Source organism: Centruroides sculpturatus, unplaced genomic scaffold, assembly GCF_000671375.1.
Source record: "Centruroides sculpturatus isolate CEXI.00-Female unplaced genomic scaffold, Cexi_2.0 scaffold31, whole genome shotgun sequence".
Classification (NCBI taxonomy): domain Eukaryota; kingdom Metazoa; phylum Arthropoda; class Arachnida; order Scorpiones; family Buthidae; genus Centruroides; species Centruroides sculpturatus.
This window is the reverse complement of record NW_019384496.1, coordinates 538,195-553,479: the sequence shown is the minus strand read 5'-3', so window position 1 is coordinate 553,479 and position 15,285 is coordinate 538,195. Positions and strand designations below refer to the sequence as shown.

Below are 15,285 nucleotides of genomic sequence, written 5' to 3'. Positions count from 1 at the left end.
CCATATATATAATATATATATTAATTGTTTTCTAAAAAGTACCTATCCATATTATATTTGTAGCAACAATTCATCATTAGAAAAAGCCAAAATCTTATTTATAGAGGAGGGCATAAAAACAGAAAAAATGAAACATAAAACTGAGAGGAAATAAGAAGCTGAACAACTCAAGATAGAATTATAAAATGTTATTGCAAGAACTATCATGATCTGGTTTTCCACTACCTCCAGAAAATAATTAAATTTATTTAACTTTTTATAAGTTAAACAAATTTAATTATTATAAAAATAAAAATGCCTCTATTCAGGTCCAACAACTTTTAGTTAAGCCTAGATCATACTGATAGTCAATTAGATATTGATGATGATGAAAGAATATCACAGAAAAAAATATGTGAAAATACAGATTATAATTTTCAGTGTATTTTGTAGTTATTTCAGTATGTTGTATTGCATAAAAGAAATGTATGAATTATGTTTCACTTTTGTCTAAGAAAAAATATATTCAATTTTATCAATAGTAAATTTAGATGTTTGTGATTAGAATGTTTAACATGCATCTCAGATTTTTTATTCACATACATACTCTGACATACAAAAATAAACAATTTCACATGTATTCTCTAGTGCAGTGTTTTGCAACTTTTTTTCTACTTGCAGCACACCCATGACTTGACATGACTCAACAGGGCATACTAAAATGGTGGCGCTGAACGTTTGACATTCACGTTTTCATGATGAAAACTTCAGCCACAACCTCTCTAATATGTACAAGGAGCATTCAAGTTGTAAGGTATTCCCTTAGAAAAAAGGAACAGGTAAAAACATGCCATTCGTTTCAAAAGAAGCAGACATTCTTTGTGGTTACATAACAGAGAGGGTAGCACTGCATGGTGCACGGATCTCTAGCAGCAGCAGTTTGAGTGACAGGTGTTTTTTAATACTTAAAATGGCGATGTTTTCATTACAAGAACGATGCATAATCATTTGTTTTCTGCACTTGTGTAGAGTGACACCCACTGAAATTCATTGCTAATTGAGTGGCACATGTGATGGTGTCATGGATGTGAAAAATGTGTGTATGTGGGTGCAGCAGCTCAAAGAAGGGCAAACATTGTGTGACAACGAACCAAAACATCCATTCCTGCGCACTAGCCAGTCTGACAACATGATTGCGCATGTGCAGCAAGCTGCTTCATGCACACAATCATGTTGTCATGAATTGCTTTTAGCATTGCAAGAAAAACAGCTGGGAAAGGCTGTATGTGTGCTATTCCATCAAGACAATGATCCAGCTCATTGGGCAATGTTAACAGGAGTTTCTTCATGAAAACAACTTTGAAGTGGTTTCTCATGCTCACTACTCACCTGATCTTGCTCCTAGTGATTTTTGGCTTTTTCCAATGATTTTCCAGTCATGCCGCTCTAACATCAGCAATTTTCTAGTGGCAAAACAGACCCCTAAAGAAGCATTTGTAGTAGTCATGATCTCATGGCTTCGATGTTGTGAAAAATGTGTACATCTTCAGGGAGATTATGTTGAGACGTGACAGAAGTTTCAATTTGTTTGTATAAGTATTTTATCAGAAAAAAAATGGAAGACCTTAGAAGTTGAATGCACCACGTAGAAGTTCACATTACACCTTTCATCTTCTGATGGCACACCAGTGTGCCATAGCACACTTGTTGCACAGTTGCAACACTGCTCTAGTGTAACCAATATATTGTAGTGACTCCCGTAGATCGAAATCCACAGAGTATCTGAAGAAAATAATGTGACAAGGACTCAATCATCAACCAAAAACATGTGCACATAACCAACAAACAAGTTATTTATTTTAACAATACAAGGTGTGATAACAAGGTGATATGATTAATACAACTCAATTTTCACAGATAACTAATTCAATTCACGTCTTACAAGCTAACAGATTTACACATATCCATACACTTCTCTTTCCTCTGTACATCTATTACATGCAATGGTACTGAAAGATCCACGATAACATATTGGTCGTGAATAGGACAAAAGATACATACGAAATATCAATATCTCAAAACTAATTGTTCCATTGGAAACCTTGAATAGTTCAAGATGCAAGATATATATCTTTCACTGATGTCTCATTATTTTGGCACGATGGAAACAGATTGTCCCATTTCAATCGAAGATGTCCCTTTGTTAACAGCTACCATCTCCTGGTTCAGCTTGGAGGATCCTACTAACTTCTCATCTTCTAATCTTCCAGACAAGTCTAAAAGCAAGAGAGAGCACACAATGTGAAAGTTTGTTGATTTATATTTCCCGTGCTCCAGAAGTGGGCCTCTTGCATGTGAACCAATCAGAAGGTTCCAATCATTGCACCCGAGTAAAGGTAATACCAGGGCAAGAAACAGGAGGTTCATGCGATACACTGTACAAAAATATCAGAATAAACAAACATTAAGAACATATACAAAGATATATAAAATAATGTATAATACATAGTTGCATAGCACTACAATATAGAACTCCTCTTAATGATTTTAATTACATATTTGTGTATAATAATTATCTATTGGCAACTGTCTAATGGAAGTTTTTGATGTGATATGTTTGCAGATTAACTTGCTTGCTTAATTAAATATCAAATTGATATTAGATTTTTAGAAAAATTCAAAATACATTAGTTATAATAAAGTATTTTTAAAAACAGTATAATACATATGTTTGGTAATATAAAACCCAACATGTGTACAATTTAAAAAAATACTTGATTATATAAATTTCATTTAATATGTGTTAAGTAAAAACTGTTTTGCACTATTTGTGAAATAAACACTAACTTTGGTTTATTAAGTACAGTACACTATGAAGAATAGTTGTTATAAAATTTTTTATTTTGATATGAAATTTTCATATTTTATATCTAAGTAATGTTGTGCTAATGAATTCTGAGATGAAAGTTTTAAACAAAATTTTTGAAATTTGAAATAAAATGAAAACACACAAAAAAAAATCTTAATTATTTAAAGATTAATTTTGTTTTTTATATGATTGGTTCACTATCAAATTATTCCTGAAAAGGACCTTTTGTTATTCCTAGAAGTCCTAGAAACTTGACATTTTGTATAACTCATGTCATTCAAGAAAAAATTTACATGTAATCTAATTTTTATCTCTATAAATTAACACTAGGGTCAAATAAGTTGTCGTTCTTCACTGGTGGCACTTCATAATAGCATCAATTTCACATGTTAACAAAGAATATAAACTTTTTCTAAGTTGCTACTGCAAAACACCATGTCATCAATGTCACTAAGATCTCAAAAGTAGCTACTGAATATCTAATAGTTTTTTAATTATAAAAACAGTTAGATTAACCAGATTAACCATTTAGATTACCACACCAAAATATTATCCATTAAAACAAGAAATAACTACTATCTATCAGCATTAAACAGTTATCATCATCAACACAAGCACTTTTGACATTTTATCAATGTCATCTTCAAACAAAGAACATAACTTTGAAATATTAAAATTTTATAAAAAAGAACAGTAAATATTTGAAAATGCCACATTAAATATTCAAAAAGAAATTCAAATTTTATAAGTTAAATTTAAACCAACACAGGCACAAGAACAGCATGCACATAGATAAATTAGTATGAAATAACAATAAATTAGATAAAATAATAAATAAACATTTACATGATGTCAGTATAATCAAAATGCTTTAGTTATAAACAAGTATTCTGTTGCCATGGTATTACCTATTTGCCATAATTCTGAATTTAATAATGGCTTATAAATATTTCTTATTATTTTATCTAATTTTATTGTTTCATACTAATTTATCTCTGTGCAAGATGTTCTCGTGCTTATGTTGGTTTATATTCTCATTCGTTCATTTTTTCCACTGTAGTTTCATGAGTTGGATTTTGGTTGTGTAAGTGTTTTGAATAACTTGGATTATATTTAGAATATGTAATTAAAATTTTGTTAGTATAATATTAATTTATAAAATTATAATTTGTAATAATACAACTTATATTATTATAATTTTCATTACAATTAAATTTCCACATATATACTTTATTCCATTATCCTGCAAATTTTTGTTGTTTCTTCATAAATAAATAATCATAAATCTTTTATTCTAAATTATAAAAATATGTAGATGAAGAACATTAAAGATGATGATATTTTGCACAAGATATTAATGAAGTCTAATTTTTAAAGATACTTATGAAATATTGCCACCAAAGAACAGAAACATCAGAAGATATGCCTCATCCAATAGACGATGATATATTACCTCCATACATGCCTGTAAAGAAAGATGGAGCACCACGCATCACTATGACCTCAGCCATATCTTTGATAAATCGGTAAATTTAACAAATATATAATTTTTAATATAATAATAATTAAATTAAATCAAAATTATTCAAGTATTGATCTATAAATATATATATCTAATTTTAATATAATGAGTTAAAAATTTTTTTACATAATTAAACCTTAATTCTGCTTATTTTTAAAATTCAGCTTTAAAAATATTTTGAGCAATGTTTAACATTAACTGCCATCCGATGTGCTGGCGGTCATACTAGTTACGGCCATACAGAGCCATCCGACCACCCGACATCGTATAAACATTGTAGTTTCACTCAAGGTTAAATTATCCTGGCTTCATAAGATGTTTTACATGCTAGTGGTGGCCTCTCACGGACATCTATGAAGTTGGTTCCGACCTCCGGCCGTCGTATGGCCTCATGAAGTGGTTCGACGGCCTGAGGTCGTAATGTTTTTTTTAATAAAAATCTATTTTATATCTGATAGTGTTTTTTTTTTAATAGTAAATAGTTAAAAATATCTAAAACTAGTTTAATTATTCTCTTTTATCACATATAAAATAAATAATATTACAAAACAAAAATCAAAGTATATAAGTGCGAAATAATATATATTTACAGAAAAAAACAACATGTGCAGTCCAAACAAATTGTAAAACACTTTTTAACACATAGATGTAAAAACTTTTAATTAGGTGAGCACGTGTAATTACAGTTGGTTTGTAATATATACAGTGGGTGATCAGTTAACGAACATAATCCGTTCCAAGACTTTGTTCGCTATCCGAATTGTTTGTTAACCGATTATCGATTTATCATAGGTTTTAATGGGAATTTAATTAATTCGTTCTGGAGACTCCCCAAAATAAAAAACATAGGCTATACTTTCTTACTACGTTCATTTATATGTAATAATAAAAATACATACGTACACAGTCTTGCGTTAAACTGAAGAAACATGACTAATAAGTCATGTTTTTTCAGTTTGAAAGGGTTAAAGAATCTGTCTAATGTCGATTGCTTTTCTCTTTTCTTCAGGATTTTTCGTAAGTAATTAATAGCATTGCAATTGTAGAAATCCCCAAGCCTCAACCTGGTTTGGATGCCATTTTAAGTTAAAAACAGTATAATACATATGTTTGGTAATATAAAACCCAACATGTGTACAATTTAAAAAAATACTTGATTATATAAATTTCATTTAATATGTGTTAAGTAAAAACTGTTTTGCACTATTTGTGAAATAAACACTAACTTTGGTTTATTAAGTACAGTACACTATGAAGAATAGTTGTTATAAAATTTTTTATTTTGATATGAAATTTTCATATTTTATATCTAAGTAATGTTGTGCTAATGAATTCTGAGATGAAAGTTTTAAACAAAATTTTTGAAATTTGAAATAAAATGAAAACACACAAAAAAAAATCTTAATTATTTAAAGATTAATTTTGTTTTTTATATGATTGGTTCACTATCAAATTATTCCTGAAAAGGACCTTTTGTTATTCCTAGAAGTCCTAGAAACTTGACATTTTGTATAACTCATGTCATTCAAGAAAAAATTTACATGTAATCTAATTTTTATCTCTATAAATTAACACTAGGGTCAAATAAGTTGTCGTTCTTCACTGGTGGCACTTCATAATAGCATCAATTTCACATGTTAACAAAGAATATAAACTTTTTCTAAGTTGCTACTGCAAAACACCATGTCATCAATGTCACTAAGATCTCAAAAGTAGCTACTGAATATCTAATAGTTTTTTAATTATAAAAACAGTTAGATTAACCAGATTAACCATTTAGATTACCACACCAAAATATTATCCATTAAAACAAGAAATAACTACTATCTATCAGCATTAAACAGTTATCATCATCAACACAAGCACTTTTGACATTTTATCAATGTCATCTTCAAACAAAGAACATAACTTTGAAATATTAAAATTTTATAAAAAAGAACAGTAAATATTTGAAAATTCCACATTAAATATTCAAAAAGAAATTCAAANTGGTCACACAAGTCAGGAATTTTATTGAATTTGCATTAAAAGGTAAAAATCTTTTAATGCAAATTTTTATCCTTTCAGCTTGGCTCCCCAAGATTAATCTTGAGTGCACCACTGTTGCATTGTCTAATCTTATCAATCTATTTTTTGATTTTCTGCTCTATCAGCACTAAAAGGGTCTTTTAACCATGCTTATCATTAGATTGGGCAGGTCCACAATGGGGTCGGTGAGGGAAAGACCACAAATCACAGACAGACTACCTACTTATGCCAGTTTGATTTTTTGAGTTGGAATTTTTTCAACACTGGAATTCGAGCCCAGGATGGCAAACCTTTTTGGGTCCGAGTCTAAAGTAGATACACATAGATATATTTAACTTTAAAAAAATAAATAAATAAATAAAATAGAATAAAAAATAGAATTAAAATAAACTGAAATCTATGTATTTCAAAATAAACAAAATTTGATAATACTGTATATTGTGTACCACATTGGACACATGTGCCCAATGTGGTACACAATATATCGTCACCACACCTGTAGTAGTGTGGTGAATTAATATGAACAACTGTATTTAGATGGTTTTAGAGTCAGTTTCTTTTATATTCACAAAATATCGATGAATTGAATAAAAAAAAAGTCCAGCAACAAGTTGCCTAACTTTCCCTCTGACTTTTAAAACTTAGTTTGGCACCATTTGTATATTTTATTTAAAAACTTCTCATATTTGAAATTATTACAGAATGACAAAAGGCATAATTTTGAGGGTAGAGATTGGTTTTATAAAAATGTAAATGCTAATAATGAGTAAAATCATCATTAAGTCTGGCCCTGTTTGAGATATGACATGACCCTCTTTATCTCCCCACCCCCTTGACCTTTAACCACCAAAATTTAATAGCATTAATCCTCTAATACACAAACTCCCTGCAAAACACATGTACACATACAGGAAAAAAAATCTCCATTTTTTTGCATTTCTCAATGTTTCAAGGTCCCGAGTTCAAAATATAAAAATCTTTGGAGTAATTTTTTGACTGATTGCCATGCTTTTCCTCTGTTATATATAACAAAGCCAGGAAAGTAAAAAGTCATATTTATAAGAGAATCTATGAAAATTTTACTGAAACATCTACGTATCATTAGTAGTTAACTAATACATTATATAATCTTTTAGTCGGTCATTTCAATTGGACATTAGCATCATAGATTACTTTGTATACAGGTATACCCTACTTAACAAGGTTTTACTTAACATGGGATTTGATTAAAAAAAACAATTATGTGGCAATCCTTTTATATATGTGGCAGAAGTTTTTTAATTAACATGGCTTTATCAGCTATCTTTACTTAATATTGATATTATATTTGATTAACATGATTTAGATATAGCAATTAGCATCAGCGGATTAATTAACCACATAATCAAGGGATACCTGTTTTTATATAACACAATTTAGGTTTTTTAAAAATTTTTAACTTTGTGTGGATTTATCTAAACTTACTTTATTTAAAAATAAACACATCAGTGTAGCTTAATTGAAATGCATGACTCATATGTATGCTGTTTACTGGACAAAGTGTAAATTTTCTGACCAAAAACTTCATACTTCAGTAAATGGCAACCATACTTTCCTATCTTGTTATTAAAGATGATATACATAACTGCTTGAAATGGCAATATTGAAGGATACAATGAAACATCAGCTTTATGTAAGTGAAAGGCACCTGAGGAAATGAGAGAAGACATTTTCTATCTGTTTTTTAGCTTTTGTTCCAGATTGACTACTCCCTTAAAACCTTTAAGGAAATCCTTTAAGAATTATGCCATGGTTTTCTTCAGATTGTAGATGAGTTCTCTTGTTGACTAGAAGTGGGAAAAGTAAATTATTCTTGTATGTCTTTACTTTCAAGTAAAGATGCAGGCAAACAATTCTCTAAAATTGTTTTATCTACATTTTAGAATTCCTGGAGTATGTTGGACATTTAAATATTCTGTATTTAGTGATCTGGATAGTTAGACAACATCAAGAGATGAGCTGAAGAGAAACTGAATGTTTGTTTGAACATAGATGTTGTTTACCACTTTTGAGATGGCACAAGAAAAACAACAATTTGTTACTTAATTTTTATATAATAGTTAAGATAGGTTAATAGTTCTGTACTACTAAACTTTTAAATTATAAAATAACATACAAATTGTAAATTATATTTCAAAAGCTAGAATTGATTTTTGATTCAGCTGGTCGTCATGTGATTGTAGTTCTATTTTTTTATTTTTTTCCACAATTTGTCTATATAGACCAGTGGTTCCCAATTAGTGCCATTTATAGTGGTTCCCAATCATAGTGGTTCCCAATTAGTGCCATATATAGTACCCCTGGGGTACGCGAAATTGTGTGAAGGGGTACGCATGGCAATCTAAAATCGGTCAATTTAAAATTTAAATGCATGAGATGAAGCAATCAAAAAAATAACACAGATCTGCAAAAAAAAATTTTTTTCAGCTGCATGGAATATTTTTGCTGAATTATATGTTTTAAAGATCACAGATTCTAAAAATGTCTGTTACATCCCATCACGTAAAGGTTTTTTGCAAAATAAAAATATTTTTGATAAAAACTCTTATAATATATTTAGTTCATTGTAATAAATATTTTCTTACAACTAATCAACAAATTGTTTCTGATATTTATACACAATTTTAGGTCTTTTCTTATGAAACCTTTTCTTTTCTTTTTGATGCTCCTCCAAACTCATTTCCAATTTCCTTCTCTGGTTTCTCGATCAAGCATCCAACAGTAGTCAGCTAAGATATTGACATCGCATTTTCCTTGGTAACGTCTCTCGTTATCATGGACATCCTGGTGAAATCTTTCACAATGTTCTTCATTGTAGGCTCCAAAGTTTTCGTGAAAATAGTCAATATGGGAGTGTAAGAAATGAACTTTTAAACTCATCTTGCATCCTCGAGCTTCATACGCTGGCAGCAGCATATGAAGCTCGAGGATTGTACAATGCATGCTGCTGCCAGTATGCGTTGTACAATGGTTTTGTAGTCAGGGTCCTTAGTATTCCCCAAAAACTTATGCACTACATTCTTGAAAGAGTCCCATGCTTCTTTTTCCTTTTCTCCTATTGTTTCCAGAAATCTGCTTTGTTTCGATCTCCAAGTTTCAATTTGAAATATGCAAATTAAACTTTCTTCACAAACTCACTTATGTTTCTTTGTTGACTATTCATTGCATATTCACCACAAACATAACAGAAACTGTCGGGAGAAATTACACAACCTCTGCGAGCCATATTCCAGAAATAAAAATACAAGGGCAGTAGCGTTCGAATGCTGGATATAAACTGAGTGTGGCATTAGATGGTCAGCAAGATACTGAACTTATTTAGCTTGTTGAAACATGAACTAATCCAACAGCAGGTTGTTTATATTTATTCCTAGTATCCCAGATAACATGTCAAAACATGCTCAACCTCACCAATAATATTACTCACTATCAACTTTTAACCTGTTTCTATACTATCATGCAACCTTTTTTCTAACGCTAAAAGTACTTAACCCATCTCCCCCTACCACTACTCTCTTCAACCATTAACATTTTTATTTATTTATTACCAAGTCCAGCTATAATTGATAGAATTAATGGGAGAAATCTTCGTTTTAAGGCTATTTTTTAAATAAAAAAATAGTAAATTTTAAGTTAACTAGGAATTTAACACTAAATACAAACAAAAACTTGAGTGTAACAAAAAAATTGATGAGATGGAATTTTTTAAATATTTTTTTCGTTTTTACCAAGTTGAAATCTGTAAGACAGTGTTTTTCAACCTGTGGGTTGCGACCCCCAGGGGGTTCGCAAAGCCTTACACGGGGGGTCACGGGTAAAAAAAAAAGACAAGTGTTTGTAGGTCCTAAACTACAATAAATAAAAATACAATTTCAGTGAGAAGGCTTTGCATTTTTATTTTAAAGTACAATTGGTTTTTCGATCGATATTTAGGTCTCAACAGAAAGAAAATTAAATACGTAGTTTTTAAAATCACTGATACAGTTTTAATATGCCCTGGCGGGTCGCCAGAATTTTTTTAACTTGTAAAGGGGTTGCGTATTCAAGAAGGTTGAAAAACACTGCTGTAAGAAAATGTATAAAAATCCTTTGCAGTTTTTTACTTGCAGACCTGTGTAATGGGTGGACCATCAAAAATTCGGAAATTTACAACACGATGTCGAATGCGCAAATTCATTTATTTATAACTAAAAATATTCTCGAAATTTCATTAAAAAAATGCATTTGTGACGATATCTAAATGAAATTCTTACGCAAGAAACAAAAATTGTTCAATTAACACAATTTGTGTTAATTGTACAGTTATCATTATTATTGTGTCAGCGAAGCGGCAATAAAATATTTACTACCATTTTGCACAACATACTTCTGCGAAGCGGTTTTTCGGCCGTGACAAACATGAATCGTCATTGACTTTGATTCGAAGATGACTCGAGACTGAAGCTGACCAAAAAGCAACCAGATTTTACAAAGTTGTGCAAAGAAAATCGTGCACATTTGTCACATTAAAATTAAATAACCTTATGTTATTTTCATTATTATTAGAATTGTATTTTAAAGGTAATAAATGTAAAAAAAAAAACTTATTTTATTTATCACTAGCTGTCTACCCATGGCTTCGCCCGCATTATATCAAATTTTCTCGTAGGAGTAAGATATTTTCTTGCAGTAAAATGTAGCCTATGTCCATCTCCAATGTGTAAGCTATCTCAGTGCCATATTTCATTAAAACCTGTTCAGCAGTTTAGACGTGAAAAGGTGACAGACAGACAGAATTACCTTCAAATTTATAATATTAGTATGGATTAATATGAATTTCTGCTATAAGGGGTACGCGAGTTTGAGCTCTTTCTTGAAGTGGTATGCAGGAAAAAGTAATTGGGAACCACTGATATAGACCATTCAAGTATTATGCCAGTAGTTTCTGGTGAGGAATTTTTTGTATATGACAGTAGCTTATGATGGGGGAAGGAGTGAGACTTTTATGATGTAAGATTCACTCATCATTTATTTTTCTTCCCAGTCGATAAAATTTTCTAAAAATAATTCCTGTATATTTACAAATAGCTTTAATTTCTAGCCTGATGTAAGGATATTATTTGAACCTTTGAAAATTCTTAGCATTTTTAGGCTTCAAAGCTTTGGGAAAAAATGAGCTGAAGTTACAAAGATTTTAGTTAATATTCAAACAATAGTAAAAGTAAATTTCAAAACAGAAGAAATTAAAATGTTGGTGTTGGCCCAAAATGCAGAGAAACTTTACTCAGCTTTCAAAATCATTGAGAACCTGCATCAACCACTAATGAAAGGATTTTCTTGATTTGTAGTAACATTTTAACAAAAATAAAGACACTATTGTCTTGTTGACCCATATGAATAAAAACAAGTATTACCTTATTCTTATATAATTTGAAGAAAATCCTTTTAGCTGTATGAATAAAACTAGAAGCAAAATCTTATACTTATGAGCATGAAACTGATCTAGATGAGATGATTGTCTTTATAAAAGTGTTGACGCTCAAGAGTTCAGCACTAGAGGGCAGTTTGAAGATAGGCATTATCAGAGGAGGTGATCCTATTCCTTTATCGGCAGAGTGGTTGAAGAACTGGTGATGATTCATTGATTTGTGGAGGAATTGGCAATGACTTTAACCATCAGGGGAACTGGCAACGACTGCCTGAATCAGCTGTTTGTTCATTATTTTAGAACTGCAGAATACAGCCAGGAGGTCAGAAGGTTGCAGGAAAGCATTTCTTTTGGCACTGAGAACACAAGCTGAGACACTCTCAAGTAAAAAAGTTGACAATTATCACTGCCGACAACATTGTATTGACAAAATTTCCCTTTTTCCTGATTTAAACTAATTATTAAGTCCAGATTCTCACATAAGCTTGGTGCTTTGAAGCAAGATGTAGAAAAAAATAATACAGGTAAAAATATTGTGGGTACCACTTCCAAGCACCAGCTTATCTTTACCAAAGAAAAACTCCTAAGATAAATTTTGACTGTTGTCTAAATTGTCATAAGTTTTCACTTGAAACAATATTTTTATGTTTCTTTGCAGACACACTAAGGTGACATATTTCAACACTTGGCAAATTATTCACTATTTATTCAGTCAATATTTTTATGTCTTGGATGTTTGTTTGGATATCAATTGTTTTTTATTTAATAATTGTATTATTATATCATCATCTTATGTCTTATGAATTGTACAGTATATCATTGACCAAACACTTTCAATATTCATTTCAGTTAGCACTGACCGAATGCATTGCCAACCAACACTCTGTCAAATACACTGCCAGTTAAATGTTTTCAATGTTCATTTCAGTTGGTGCCAACTGAACACATTGCTGACCAACATGCTGTCAACCAGCACATTCAATATGATGATTAGAAAAATTGTTATAAAAAGTTTTAATTTGCATGAATTTGAACTTTTATTTTGCATAACATTTTGAATAAAATTCATTTCTTTCAATGCAATTTTATCCATATAACAAATACGTACTGGAAGTAGAAAAATAAACTACATTGATATAAATCCAGCAAAATTTAATAAAATAGCATTTTCAATCGTTTTTCAACAATCACCCAATCTATACGAGACTAGCACTTAAGTTGTGCAAGGCAAGGGCTCAGTTTGAATTTCTCACGCAGTGCCGCCTGAATGGTGCTTTTCCAACCTATAAGGCACATGAGAACCAGTTGTATAAACCATAGAGACGCCGACTCATTGTCTACTGCGTGGAAGTCCTTTTACAATTATTAATTTTTNAAGTAATTAGAACCATATAAAAAAAACTAGTCTTTTCCTTTAAACATAACATTGCCAAATGACATGATTTTCTAAGCCAAACAAAACACAAAAATAACAAATTCAACAGACTATGTTTATCCAAAATTTCAAAATAGATTTACAATTGAGTTTAAAAAGAACAAGACACTTACAGCAATTAAGAATCTTTAACTCATTTGTACCACATATAAAGAACAAAGTGAAAAAGTGTATATACATTAACTATATATATATATATAAATACTATAAAGTAAGGAAAATCTTTAATTTAAAGCATAAAGCATTTGCATTACTTCAGAAATACAACTAGGAAAAATCTAATCATGTAAAAGAAACAAAGAATATAACATAAGCATAATCATCCTACATTTTACTTTGAGAAGTGAACTCTTATTTGGAAGAGAATATCATAAACATTAAAAAATTATTTGCTTAGATCAGTGTTTCTCAACCTTTTTCTACTCGCGGCACACCTATGACTCAAAATGACTCAACACGACACACCAAAATGTTATTCCCCTCAAAAGCATATGATATGATACTATTAATAGAATTACGTAATGCCACTAACCTATTATTATTATTATTTTTATTATTATTATTAAACAGATATCAACACCCATGAGCAAATTTATTTTACATTTAATTTCTTAAAATACATAAAAATGCGTGGCTTGTGATAAAGAATAAACGAACATCATCTTATTTCATAAGTGCTGCGGCACTTAATTAATAACACTTGAAATACAAGCATAAGAAGCACAGCAACTGTGATAAAAATATATAAATAAAGCTTGAAATGAATAGAATATGTAAAAGTTCACGTCACACCTTACACCTGGTTGCGGAACACTGTTCTAGACCCGGTAGTTCTTTCTCTACAAGTGTCTGCAGTAACAGATGAATAAAAAGAAAATACAGCTTTTTTGGTGATTTTTGCACTTTTAAATTGCTTATATTTTGGCAACCGCAATTTTATGTTATTCATAATAAGGTACTAAAATTATTTTTTTTTTATAGATATTGTGCAAAACTTCCATGTGATAAAACTTCACGGTTAGTACCACATTGGAGACTTGAAACTGTTCATTTAAATTGTGATGTTAATTCTTCAGATTTAGGCTATATATGTTTATTACGGCTTCCTCCAAATTCACCATTAAACAAAATAGTCGCAGTAAGTATAAATCTTGTTATCTATATATCTATATATATATAAAAATGGACATGTGTGTCCCTATATTTCACTTTTCCGCCAAAACTACACATCGCACATGAATGGTGTTTGTATGTGGTAGTAGCCCCAAGTCTCCATTCGTGCACTATGGGGGTGTGTCTCGATAGCTATAACGGTGCGGGAGATATGGGCTTGAAAGTGGTTGAAAGTGGTTCTCTATTTCGAATTTTATGTTCAAATTTGTTCGAATTTAATTCAAACATAAAATTTGAATATTGGTTCGATTATAGAACGATTGTAAATGTTCCAAAAACATTGAAAATAGTTTGTTTGACTGGACGTGAACAGGAGACATTCAGAAATAGAATCGGGACCAGGTCTCTAATTACTCTTGAAACGGGGGGCCTAATTCTTGCATTCTGTGAAAACGGGTAAGATTGGCTATAATGTAATTATCTTAATCTTCACTATCATTACTTTTTAAAAACCCAGCGAAGCGGGTCCTTGCAGCTAGTATATATATAAAAATGGACGTGTGTGTCCCTATATTTCACTTTTCTGCCGAAACTACACATTGCACGTGAATGGTGTTTGTACGTGGTAGTAGCCCCAAGTCTCCGTTTGTGCATTATGGGGGTTGCGTCTCGATAGCTATAAGGGTGCGGGAGATATGGGGCTGAAAGTGGTTGAAAGTGGTTTTCTGTTTCAAATGTTATGTTCGAATTTAATTCAAACATAAAATTTGAATATTGGTTCGATTATAGAACGATTGTAAACGTTCCAGAAACGTTGAAAATAGTTCGTTTGACTAAAAGAAAAAATTCTATAATTAGTCTGGAAACGGGGGACCTAATTCTTGCATTCTGTG

The 15,285-nt window shown here is 30.7% G+C and overlaps 1 protein-coding gene across 2 annotated transcripts in view; it reads left to right on the top strand.

The window, feature by feature from the left end:
* Positions 1–15,285, top strand: part of LOC111621942 (endoribonuclease Dicer-like) — a 120,866-nt gene that overhangs the window by 37,870 nt on the left and 67,711 nt on the right. For both annotated transcript variants that reach the window (XM_023364192.1, XM_023364193.1), the window contains exons 5-6: positions 4,226–4,374; positions 14,261–14,417. In XM_023364192.1, the coding sequence (XP_023219960.1) occupies positions 4,226–4,374; positions 14,261–14,417 (306 nt within the window). The remainder of the gene's footprint in view (positions 1–4,225; positions 4,375–14,260; positions 14,418–15,285) is intronic.